Raw genomic sequence first — 13,257 nt, 5'->3', positions numbered from 1 at the left:
ACCACGTTACCAGAAAAGGTCTATCTTCCTTACATCTCTCTCTTTATTTTCCGGCGCCCTGGTAATCACCAGGTTGTTAAATGCCCCTCGTGAATTCTTGATACTACGCATAGAAGAAAACACTGAAGGATTTGGTACAAACTGATGTACTTTATAAAAATGTAGGAGGCACCAGTGAACCTTTCTTACACGGTGGAGAGGGGGGTCTCTCTCCTTACGTATCTACAATTCCACAAGAGATCACAAGTGTTCTGCTGCACCAATCGGAAAAAAACGTAAGCCATATTTCACGCTGCGCAAACTGACAGTAATTGACACATTTCGCATATATCTCCCATTTTCTTTGCAGATTTACTTTCCTGTCGCCCTCAGTATGACGTACAGGAAGTCCCAGAGTCCCAAACAGGAGAGTCAACATTTGACCAAACAGCACATTCGTCACCACTAGCGAAGATCTACCAAGCAATGGTCTCCACCAAAATGGCTCTCGGAGTGTAAAATGTTTGGAACTCGATGTGAGGCTACGGAAACATGACCCGGAAGTTGATTGTAGTTTGTAGCGGATGACTGGCACACACGTGTGGATTTTGCAAATCGGAGAGAAGTGCAGCGATGTCTGCATCACTACTTAGGAAAGGACTGGATTTGTTGAGTCCGGATGGAAGTGGTGAGTGTTGAGGAGCGTTACACAGAAAAGTCTGCCCGACACCGTATGTCTGTTAAGTCAGCAAATGGCCTGTGCTGGGAATATAGACGAAAGTAAAGCAAGATTATCTATTTTGTCATTTGTTAGCGATATGTGACGTAATACGTGGGTAGTAAATGGGAACAGCTTCTATCATAGCCCAGTGAACTATCCAAAAACAGTCCTGCTCTGCAGCTTCCGGTGCACTTCTAGACAGATATGCCGATAAGAGCACAGTCTTTTTTGATTCCTTATATAAAACTGTAACATCTATTGCTTACGTGTACTTGTATGAAAATGAAACAGCCACCTAAAATTTTAATATATGGGAATAAAAATGCCACTGTTTAATACAAATGTCCCAAAAAAATTGTAAGTTCAAATAGCATGTTTGTAACAGGTATATTTCTTTGAATAACAATGACTTGTAAGTTGACTTTTACTTAACAACATGCCCGATTACTTTTGCATATAACCACCTAGGACCGAAGAAAAGTTCTGGAAGCAATCAGAAAGTGCCCTTGAGCAGCCACAAAACGGGAATGAAAAAACAGCTCAAGAGGCTCAAGCGACAAGGTGTACCCCAAAAGGAAAAGGCAACCGCCAAGGGCAGAGTAATCAAATCAGCAGTAGGTGAGGATCTTGAATTGTGGGGAAAGAATACTGACATCATTCAAATGCTGTGGCTTTTGTCAATATTATTTTATTATTGTGTTCCTGCAAGAAGGGGGTCTTAATATTGTGACCTATATAAGTTCTAGGTTTTTCAAGCATTCAAAGTGATGTATTCAAATAAATGTGATATGTCCGCGACAAATGTCCCATGAACAAGAAATGCTCCCAAGTTTTCAAAGTGGGGTTACAGTTCCTTAAAATAAATGCAAGAAAAGTATAGTTACAATGATCTCTAGATTGTTATGTCCTATCTACCCATTGTACAGCGCTACGGAATTTGATGACGCTATATAAAACAAAAAATACCGTTTATTGGCTAACTGAGAGTTTAATTGCAAGCTAAGCTTTCAAGACCAAGTTGTTAGGTGCCTTCCTCATGCATTAACCCTGGGGAAAGGACCTAACAACTTGGTCTTGAAAGCTTAGCTTGCAATTAAACTCTGTTAGCCAATAAATGGTATCATTTTAACTATACTTTTCTACTTTTTTCAATGGCTAACACGGTACAAACCTTTTTATCATTAAAATAAATGCAGGACAGATGCTGTATGTGTGTCACAAGACACGGCTTCCCATTTGCAGGCTCGATTTGTTTGAAAATGGTATTATCTATGTGGCCTGCTGACTTGAAATAATAAGGTCTGCATTCTTGTTTTAGAGGAGTTTAAGAAGAACAGCACAAAGGATTACTTGGCGCAGAACATGAAATACATGCTCGAGTCCCACCAAGTTGCATCCAAAACTGTTGTGAAAAATGTAAGTAATATGCCACTAAATGCAGCATTAGAAACGAAACTCTGTCTACCGCTGAACGGCTAAAATGTCTCCAAAATAATTCTCTACTAAAGTTAATATTTTTGTGTCATTCATATTTGTTCATTGAATGGTTGTCATGTCACACAAAAGCAGACGCTGACAGGGGGTTGCCATAAAAACTGTAAAGGCGTCTGCACGGTTTCCATGTTTATACGCGACTGATCTACTAACACATTGAGTGATAAAACGTAACTTTTAGTGAATCGATTAAAAAAAGGAACTGACAAGGAACTAACAAAAAACCTTAGATTCAGTTAATTCTAACTGATGGGGGGTCAAAAGGCATATCATGGGGCACAGTGGCGTTTAGAGGGTTAAAAGGCCTATCATGGGGCACAGTGGCATATAGGGGGTATAAGGCATTTCTGGGGCAGATGTGCATAACTGGGGGGGCAGGTTGGAAAATAGAAGGAAATAAAACCAAAATATTTTTCTCAATCATAGCTTTTATTAAAAAAAAATAGTTTAGATGAATTAACATTTACTGGTAAAACTTTTTTCCTATAGGGTCGTCTTATATCCAGGCTTTTTCTTTTTTTTCCTAAATTAATATTCAGATTTGGGGGATCGTCTTATAATCAGGGTCGTCTTATATTCGAGCAAATACGGTGTATATATATATATATATAATATATATATAATTAAAAATGAACTATATTTAGTATTTTTAATGCTCAACTTGTTTTCTGTAGCTGCCCTTTTCCTTTCCTTCTATTGTTAATGGTTACTTTTGTTTGCAAAATTGCCAAATCATTTATTTAATCTAAAGTGTTTTTTTGCATTATAGACTTCACACCTCCTTTAGAGAAATGGGCATTCTAGTTTGTGTAATCATTACCTCTGTATGTGTAAAATTTTTGTGTATTACTCAAGTTTCTATATTCATGCACAGATCCTGAAACAAAACATTGGGCGCAAAGCAAAGGACCAGCGAGTGAAACAGCAAAGTAAAGTACAGCAAAAGTCTGTGTTCTCAGATGCTGACTTTAAACGCTTTGAAAAAGAATACTTTGGGAATCGATAGAACTCAGCCCAGGACCTGGAAAATGACTGAACGCTGTAGGTTACCTTTTGGCAATTTGGTAACCCTAGAATTCATAGCTTTTTCACAGAAAAGTATCTACAGTGAATGGCTATAAAGTCTTTCACTTGGCTGTAAAATAAGTTGTAAAGCCAACTTATTTTTTTGTCTGTGAAGTACAGAATTAAATATTTGGAGTACAATTTTATTGTGTTCATATGTCATTCCAAAACTAGGCAGATATGTGTTCTCTTTAAAAATTATTTATATAACATGATCATCAATTTGTTATAAAGTATGCTTCGTGGTGTAGGATGACAATTTAAACCTCCGGACTATTTTTTTCTTTTCAATTTTGTGGATGTATTTTGCCATTTTTTGCAATTTGTGTGTTTCGCAATGTGTCATTAAATTTCACATTTTACGTAGAAAAAAAAAAACATTTGTGTGTGTATATCTGTGTATATGTAAATAGTGTGTGTGTGTGTGTGTGTGTGTGTGTGTGTGTGTGTGTGTACACTCACTGGCCACTTTATTATGTACACCTGTTCAATTGCTGGGTAACACAAATAGATAATCAGCCAATCACATGGCAGCAACTCAATGCATTTAGTCATGTAGACGTGGTCAAGACAACTTGCTGAAGTTCAAACCGAGCATCAGAATGAGGAAGAAAGGGGATTTAAGTGACTTTAAACATGGCAAGGTTGTTGGTCTTCGTATCTCAGAAACGGATGATCCACTGGGATTTTCACACACAACCATCTCTAGGGTTTACAGAGAATAGTGCCGGTGTGCGGCAGTTGTGTGGACGAAAATGCCTTGTTGATGTCAGAGGTCAGAGGTGAATGGGCAGACTAGTTCGAGATGACAAAATTGCAACAGTAACTCAAATAACCTCTCGTTACAATCATGATATGCAGAATACCATCTCTGAAGGCACAACTCGTTAAACGTTGAGGCAGAGGGGCTACAGCAGCAGAAGACCACCAGGAGACACTCCTGTGAGCTAAGGACAGGAAACTGAGGCTTCCATTCTTCTACCTTTGGCTCTCCCACTTTGCTGCTGCTCACCAGATGCTTGTACGAGGTCAGTGCAGACAGCTTGCAGTTCGTCGCAGGTAATGCGCAGCACCTCAAAAACAGTGCTATTTATTCCCACCCTTTAAGCAGCGCAGGGTGGGCAAAAAAATGTGGTCAGCGCTATGTAGCGCGAGCTCAGCTAGAAGCTTCTACCTTGCTGAACTATTGACCCTAACCTGCTCTACCTGCCTGACTTTTAGTTGACTCCCTATACCCACAACCACATGCAGTCCTGACTGCTAAATTAAGCCAGGGTTATCCAGTGATGGAATAGGTAATTCTCTTTAGCTAGAGTACCATAGATTCTGTTCTGCCAGATATCTAGAATGAAAAAGTGATATGAGTTGTTGAATGGCCAGGTAAATCCTGTTGTGGATCTGGGGCAACTTTTACCTTGCTTAATGACTATTGGTATCAAGTGGATTATAATGAGCAGCATCCCATCATACTTTACTTTATTTGGGGGTTTTTTCAGGGTTAAAATGGGTTTATTCACTAAAGGAAGAATTGTCAAGAGGGTTTGGAGAAGAATTGCTAATTGAGCTCATTAATTCAGAGGGGACAACACTAGCAAGAAAACGGAGCCGTGCCTGTATAATGCATGATTCCGTGTGTAAAGAGGCTAGCATTGGCTCTTCGTAACGTACAGTGAAGTTAAGTAAATGAAACGCACCTCTCCCTTGAATAAGCTCCGTTATATTTATAAAATGTAAAATCTTTCTGAACCTTTATTTTCATAAGCGCCCCATAGGAAGGATTTATTATGGTTAATGTTGGGAGTGGGACTCGGTCCCTTGACCAATGCTGCCGGCTCACATACAGCGTACAGGTGTGGCAGTTCTGCGGCAGTCTGCTAAGCCTGTATTAAGTATGGATCTTTAGCGACGTAGGATTGTGTTGCCGCGATGTTTCCTTTATGTGTTAAGATCTGTGGATTGGAGCCTCCATCTGCATGTGTGCGCTGCCTGAATGGTACTCAAAGATGCAAAGGATGGGATTTACTAGGCCCTGTCTAATCCTCAATTGCAGCTACATTGTTTCCATGTCTGGCCACATGATGGCAGCAATACCTTTTTTCCCCCTTTCTTTCTTTCGGCGATAGTAGCCCTGAAGGGACATTTTAATTCTTTAGCTTAAAATAGGTTGGTTTGTTTCTCTTGGTTTTGTTCAAATGTGATACATATTTTAGTTATTATTAAGGGCTTATTTGAATTACTATCATTGTATTAATGTGTTTTTGCAAATGTGTCACATGCTTTGCCTTGAGCACCCAACAGTTTTCGCTCTTTCGTTTAAGCATTGAAGACTATACAATGTACAAAATTGGAAAGTTTATAGTACACGGTCTGTTGATATGTATTGATAAATATAAATATAAAAGTAAAAGAACTGATTAGAAAATATAATCACTGATTAACCCAAGTGAAGGGTGTTCTATGGAGATTACTAACCAAGCCATTGCATTGCCAACCAGTAAGCAACATGAGCTTAGATATATAATATAAAAACATACGCTGTGTCCTTATCTGCATTCTAGAGCTACCTAGAATTGCTAGAATGTTTTAGAATCTTTTGCACTTTTACAAATTCAGAGAAGCATTGGCATAACTATTTTATTTTGCTTGCCCACGCTGACAGGACGAAGGTTGCATGTGCTTACGTTTGTACTGAAGAGAATTAACTCGATGGACTATCATCTTGTTTTTTGCCCCTAACCCAGGAAGTTAGATGTGCAAAGAGAACATTTCTATCATGAGGTTAGCTGTGGTCTTGGATATGTAAACATATAAAAGTCATCTATTAGTGAGCTATGCAGAACAAATTTTAATATTTTGGTACTATTTAGTATGCCTTAAAATATCTATAAAGATGCATCTGCCATCTGTAACTTACAGTGCTGCATAAGAATATCTTGACACATTTCTAGAATGGGTTTGTAATTTGGGGGAAATGCAGTGGAAAACTTCAGTTAAGTGTTAATGGTAAACTTTGTTAACTGATATGTTTAAAATTAATAGTTATGGGGGGATATATTGCTGACCAAGACATGTAAAATGCTACTGTCCAGTATGTGGAGTGCGTGTTATGGAGTCCCTGTGCCAGTACTAGAACTAATGATAATGTTCATTCTTACAAGAAATCAAATAAACTATTCCTTAATAAGTAGGTAACCCTCAGATATATAAAAGGTGGCTTCCTTTAAGTGTTATTTATGTTTAGAATATATATCTCTAGGAGTGTATAGTTCAAACCTAGAGGTCTTATCCTTTTTACAGTCCCACCCACGTGTCACTTAAACCCTGTCTAATAGATCTTCCTATTTCCCAAAGTTGGTGATTAAACCAATAAAATGCATGCCTTTTGCGGGTTTCTTTTTTTTTTTTTTTTTTTTATTTATTTATTTATTTTTTTCTACTATGGGGAGTCTTGCTTCCAGCTATTTTGATTTTTGGTATATGAAGGGAATTTTCTGTGTCCACCCCCCCCCCCCCGCCCCACGATTACCAAAACAAACATTTTCTGTTAACTTTTTACTTTATAGAAGTGTAGAATATGTGATATAGGCAGGCTGCTTATATCTTTACATAAATTAACTCTTTTCCTATAATACTCTTGTGTCTGTATTTTGCACAGCCCTGCTTTAGCATAATATAGGCCAGAATTTACGGAATTTCAGTAATGCGGTCTAATCAGGAAGTTATGTAGGTTTCTTCAGAAGTTTCATACACATAAATCTGCCTTGTGAGTAATGGGAAGCAAGCACAGACAAGCGATTAACTTTTTTTTTTTCCGGGGGAAACTTTTGGTGAGACTTAATTGCACAACAAGTTGCTAATTTTGACGTGCATGCATTTCTACTAATTTCTAATGAAATATTAAAATCTCCCCACCCTTTCCTAGCAAATCATATGATATAAGCACTATACTGTACCCATTCTTCATCCCCCTTACATGCTCCCACACCTCGGCGTGCCTAGCAATCTTTGTCCATAAACCTACTGCCTAAATGTCATCAGGAGGCAGCCATCTGGTATCTTAGTAGACTTTTTCCATGAAATTCTATTTTGGCTTTGGAAGGACAATGACATTAAGGCTAAAAAGATATGGTGGATATCGTGCTGCCCAGTTTTTCCCCACCTATCATTTCTCTCAGTATGGTGGAATGCAATGCTGTTTAGCAGCCTAAAATATCTTTGTGTCAGATATGCCTACAGGTTTCAATCCTGAGCCCTGTTACTAGCGGCAAATGCAGTGGGAGCGTTTGACCCCCCCTCACTCGGTGCTTTTGCATTGAATCATAGTGTCACACAAGCAGTAAATCTGCAGATTATTACAAAGAAGGGAATTAAACCACCAAATAATTCACATAACAACTTACATTTTCCTGTTGCGTTTCAGCAAGTTGATCCACATAGCTTGAATAAGCTATTTATTTGGGGCAGATTTCGGGCATTGCACAAACTATTGCTCTTGCACAATTTGTGTTGTAAAAGACATACATCAAACCAGATACGTAGCTGGGAGGAGCACATATTTGGGGTAATGGGAACTCTAAAATTGCTCATAAGATATCCACTAGTTACATCTCTCTTAAAATGGTGGCTTTGGGAGCTATGTTGACATGAAAGCTTCGGATCTAATCTGCCTTAAGGGGTGTATTCACTAAACCACAAGTTGACAGGCATCTAATCCGCCTTAAGGGGTGTATTCACTAAACCATAAATTGACAGGCCAGGTCTGGTAATATTATCTTGCTAACTGCTAAGCCCCTCACCTTCCTTGTCATGTTAGTCTGTATAGCAGGCAAGCATGTCTCTGGCATCATGGCGCAGTACTGGGTTTGATCCTAAAGCTGGTCACTATGTAAGCATGTGTAGATAGTTGTGATGCCTCCCTTACGTCGTGATACAGCCTACGAGCAAGTGGACAAGCAGCTTCTTCAGATCCCATCCTCTCTTGCTGAAAGAAGGGGTCCGTTAAGCGAATCTAGTTTCATTTATCCATGGAAAAGAGACATTGATGCTTCGTAAGTCTATGACTTGGTTTTCATAAAGGCCATGTCCTCTAGCATTTAACAACATAATGAATTTTACAGAGGAGAATGTGTTATCTCTGGTAGATATATACATATATATAAACACAAACGCACAAACACTTATTGCCCTCTATGTCAAAGCAAGCAGGTCTCCATGACCCAGAAGTGTAAATAGTCAAATTTGCTTAGGGAAACATTTTTAAGCAAGCAAAAGTCAGATATGTTGACCCAGCTGGATCTTTCTCAAGAGAGTCAGGCAAAACCAGTGGTTTGCATGCAGTATTGTATTGTTGCCAGACTAGTTCAGCTAGATATTTTTGGGAACAGAACTCAAGGCCATTTACGCTTTTGCCAAGAAAAAAAAAAGAACTAAAGCAAACCAATGGATTCTTCATCAGCCCTAAGCAAAACCTAGCTGGCTACCTTCCCAGACGAAGAAGGCTTAGACTGTTATGCCTTAGCCTCTTACAGAAAGGGGCATATGATGTGCATTTAAAAAAATAGGATAATAACCTTTAATATGTTACATTTATGTAATTACAAATCATTTGCATTACTAAAATTCTAAAATCGGTAGATTTAGGGGAAATGAACAGGTTACACTTGTGTTGATGTTTAACTACAACTGCAATGATTTTTCATCTGCTTGACCACTCTAGACAATGAATAGAAACAGAAATCCTATGCTTATTAATAAAAAGAACATGTATTTAATAAAAATGAGGTGGGGGCAATTTTTGTAAAAAGGGTTTTTATTTTTGTAGGGGAGAGGTATAGGGGTGTGCACTTTTTTTTTTTCTTTATTGGGGGAGACTGTTCAGATTTTTCCTCTTTTTATACTGCTGCAAGCTGCGGTGACAACCTGTTCCCTTTAGCATACCAAGACATTTTGGACAATGCAATGCTTCCAAGTTTGTGGAAACAGTTTTGGGACCGTCGTTTTCTATTCCAGCATGACTGTTCCCCAGTGCACAAAACAAAGTCCGTAGACATGGTTATATGAGTGTGGTGTGGAAGAACATGACTGGCCTGCACAGAACCTCAACCCCATTGAACATTTTTAGGATGAACTAGAATGCTCTACTGGATGAATGGGCAAAAATTCCCACAGAAACACTCCAAAATCTTGTGGAAAGCCATCCCAGAAGAGTGGAAGCTGTAATAACTGCAAAGGAGGAACAACTACATATTAATGTCTGTGTATTAGGAATGCAATGTCATCAAAATCCCTGTTGGTCAGTGGCGTAACTACAGGGGTTGCAGCCTTCGCAACTGCATATTAACGTCTATGTATTTAGAATGCAATGTCTTTTTGGTCGCCATCAGAATGAGGGGTAGCCTGGTGTTGACAGTAATGATGTCACTGGAAAGGCAATGCTGAACAGAAGTTTGGGCATTTCAATCGACTAACAGTCTGATCTCCTGTGTATCGGCAGGGATTTACAGGACGTAATAGTATATTCTCAGACGTCAACTGCCAGAATTCTGTGAAATACTAAAATGTACATCATCGTGAAGGGCTTAATGCATATTTAATTTTTTTCTCTGCAAAATGAAACTTTGATTTGTACAAAGTATCCGATTGACAAAGGAGCCGTAAGTGCAATGTATTAATCAATGTAGATCAATATATAGTTACAATGCTAAGAGATAAAACAGAAAAGTACAAACCAATAAAAGAAAAAAAAAACTAAACCGGTGAGTAGTGTTAATAAACATCATGATAGCTATACGTATCATGCATCCAAATTAACCCAAAAAAGGAGAGTGGTCCAATATAAGCTGCTTCAGCGAGAAGTAGACCTTCAGATCAAAATTATTGTAAGGGAGTAGTATTTGTACCCATAATACGTTTGAACCTTGGTGAAGCTAAAAATTCCAGCCATGGGAGCCACTTTAACCCATTCCTATACAAGAGTCCTTTTGAGGACATAACTAAATCTTCCTTAATGCATAATATTCTGTAGCAGCAGTGTTTTTTGCTTATCTAATAATCTCTACAAACAAAAGTCAGTAAATGTAAACATATACAAACTAACTAGGTCAGTTGTTTGTTTTGAAAACTTAAAATCTTAAAATCTGGCCTGCATTTATATCAGTAACTAAACATGTTTCTATTTCTGTCATTACAGTATATTGATTTGCAGGTAATGTAGCTATGGACCTGAGTTACAGGTGATCCTACAGCTACAATTCCTGGCAGCCGACCAGGACCCGACTGGCAATGACGAGTTGGCCCTGGCACTTTAAGGCCAGCGGCAGCCTGGAAGTGCTGATTAGGTGAGTGTTTGGCACTGTTCACCTGCTGCACCACGGTGTGCCAGACGACCAGTCTGGACCTGCAGCCTAATGTGTCACAGATCTGTCATCTACCCTCCAGGTCATATCATTCTTTCTCCCCACCCACTTTTCTCCTGCTCTCAGGAGACAGCAATAAAGGCTGTCTGGGACTAGCCCTGCCCCCACATGAAGCCACACCCCCAGAAAAGTGAGAGCTCATTATTATTCGAGCAACCAATGGTATTTTTCTGCTGATTGTATCATTCTTGAACCAATCATTTTTATACATAATGCAATTTTGTGCTATTCTCCACTTTTTGTGTAAAATATATTGGAAATGAATTTACATTTGTGATTGCATATGGGAGCATTCATTGGTGTTTTGACATAGACTGCACTGTTGGTGGCATATTTATCTATCGCCTTGATTTACTTAAACACTGATTTCGCTTGAAATAAATGACAATTGTCTAAAATATATTTTCAAACACTATGTTAATATTCCCGAATATCTGTTGAAATATACACTATATGGACAAACGTATTGGGGCACCTGACCATTACACCAACAGGGACTTTTATGACATCAGTAGGCTTTCCACAAGATATTCTGTGAGAATTTTTGCCCATTCATCCAATACAGTATTTGTGAGGTCAGGCACTGATGTTGGACATGAAGATCCGGGTTGCAATCTCTGTTCCAGTTCATCCCAAAGGTGTTTGATAGGGATGAGGTCATGGCTCTGTGCGGCCAGTCGTAAAAGTCCCTGTTGGTGTAATGGTCAGGTGTACCAATGCTTTTGTCCATATGATATATATCTATATGTATCTATAAGCTCTGGATTGTAAACTTGTTTGAGCAGGGCGCTCTTCACCTGTTGTTTAAGTCAAATTGTTATGTTATATACTACTTGTTATGTCCTGTCCACCCATTGTACAGTCCTACAAAATAAAATGACACTATATAAAACACAAAACACAGTACCACAAACATTATTATTGATACTCTCTGGACTCTTTTTGTATTTTAGTTTGATACATCATAGTCATTTACAAAGACTACTCTACACCAGTTGACCTCCACTCATATATATATATATATATATATATTTATATATATATATATATAATGTATGTATGTATAATCCACCAGCAAGTCTTATGTACTTACAATTTTATTAAAAAAAGCTCTACCTGTCCTTATGAAAGATTAAAAGAAAAAAAAACTGTACTAGGATTAAATAATCTTGGACAACTGTCTCCAAGGCAGTCATCTTGTCACTGCTTTCACACTAAAAAGGTTACAGAAATCCCTACCCTTCTCTTCCAACCCAAAAGTAAAACACGTTAATTGCTAAAAGTATTCATGCATTGTTGGATCCTCCCTTTACGTTCATTGTTTTTTTTTAAAACATGCATTATAGAGGATTAAAGGAAAAAAGTCTTCCGCCTTAGCTTGACAATTTTTGGCTCTAAACAAATTAAATGTATAAGTTAAAGCTTTTAGTTTTTTCAATCTTATTTATAAACAATCCGATGGTAATTAGTTTAGTACTCAAAGTTAAGTATAAATTTGTAGATTTACATCAAATGTTAACGTGCTGGGGGTCGGGACACATTTTTAGTTTTGCTATAGTTAGATTTATGTGACAACCTTATAAAGATATATATACCGTATTGGCTCGAATATAGGCCGCACTTTTTTCCCCCACTTTAAGTCTTTAAAGTGGGGGTGCGGCCTATATTCGGGGTCTAGCGCCCGACTCCCGGGCGCCGGGCAGGCAGCGGGGTTAGGATACAGATCCCCCGCAGCGGTGCAGGGGACCTGCATCCTACTCCCCGATACGCTCAGACAGCCTCCCCTGCCAGCACTTCCCACGGGGGGGGGTGCCGGCACGGGAGGTTGTCTAAGTGCATCGTGCGGACCGTCCGCACGATGCGTTTTACCTCTGCCCACCCCCGACTTACCGGAGGAGACTCCCGGGTGTCTTGCGGGGCCGGCGGGAGACATCTACGCAATACGCGTATGCAACTTCCGGTACCGGCACCGGAAATTGCATACGCGTATTGCGTAGATGTCCCCCGCCGGCCCCGCAAGACACCCGGGAGTCTGCTCCGGTAAGTCGAGGAGGGGTGGGCAGAGGAGGACAGTGGCAGCATATCTCGGGGGGGGGGGACAGTGGTAGCATATCGGGGGGGAGGAGGAGGACAGTGGTAGCATATCTCGGGGAGGGAGGACAGTGGCAGCATATCTCGGGGGGGGGAGGAGGACAGTGGTAGCATATCTCGGGGAGGGAGGACAGTGGCAGCATATCTCGGGGGGGGACAGAGTGGCAGCATGTTTTTTTTGGTGCTTTTTTAAAGAAAAAAACTTTTTCTTTAAAAAAGCACCAAACTTTTAGGGTGCGGCCTATATACGGGGGCGGCCTATATCCGAGCCAATACGGTATATGTATACTGGATGGGCCTAATGGTTCTTATCTGCTGTCACTTTCTATGTTTCTATATATTATTCAGGACAAATTAAGTTATTCATAGTTTAAGGCAAGCCATGCATCACACCACAAATATATTACACTTAATTATATAGCAGCAGCTTCTATAGTGCTGTTATATTGGGGACAATGAAAATATTTAACAAAGACAACATTTTTTTTGTTT

The 13,257-nt window shown here is 39.3% G+C and overlaps 1 protein-coding gene across 1 annotated transcript; it reads left to right on the top strand.

Moving 5' to 3' along the window:
• The first annotated feature begins 509 nt into the window (after positions 1–509).
• Positions 510–3,637, top strand: RPS19BP1 (ribosomal protein S19 binding protein 1). Its single transcript, XM_053469504.1, has 4 exons — positions 510–667; positions 1,169–1,318; positions 2,019–2,116; positions 3,069–3,637. The coding sequence occupies exons 1-4, from the start codon at positions 613–615 to the stop codon at positions 3,198–3,200; spliced, it is 435 nt and encodes a 144-aa protein (XP_053325479.1). The 5' UTR covers positions 510–612; the 3' UTR covers positions 3,201–3,637.
• Positions 3,638–13,257: the final 9,620 nt, after the last annotated feature.

This window comes from Spea bombifrons, chromosome 6, assembly GCF_027358695.1.
Source record: "Spea bombifrons isolate aSpeBom1 chromosome 6, aSpeBom1.2.pri, whole genome shotgun sequence".
In the NCBI taxonomy this organism is placed as follows: Eukaryota; Metazoa; Chordata; class Amphibia; order Anura; family Pelobatidae; genus Spea; species Spea bombifrons.
Note: the sequence above shows the minus strand (reverse complement) of the source record. Positions and strands in the feature narration are given on the sequence as shown.

Excerpts from the sequence above, each read along its gene's own strand:
- RPS19BP1 (XM_053469504.1), top strand. The coding sequence starts at position 613 with ATGTCTGCATCACTACTTAGGAAAGGACTGGATTTGTTGAGTCCGGAT. Across the intron at positions 668-1,168 it reads GTTGAGTCCGGATGGAAGTG|GACCGAAGAAAAGTTCTGGA; the intron begins GTGAGTGTTGAG and ends ATAACCACCTAG. Across the intron at positions 1,319-2,018 it reads AGTAATCAAATCAGCAGTAG|AGGAGTTTAAGAAGAACAGC; the intron begins GTGAGGATCTTG and ends TTCTTGTTTTAG.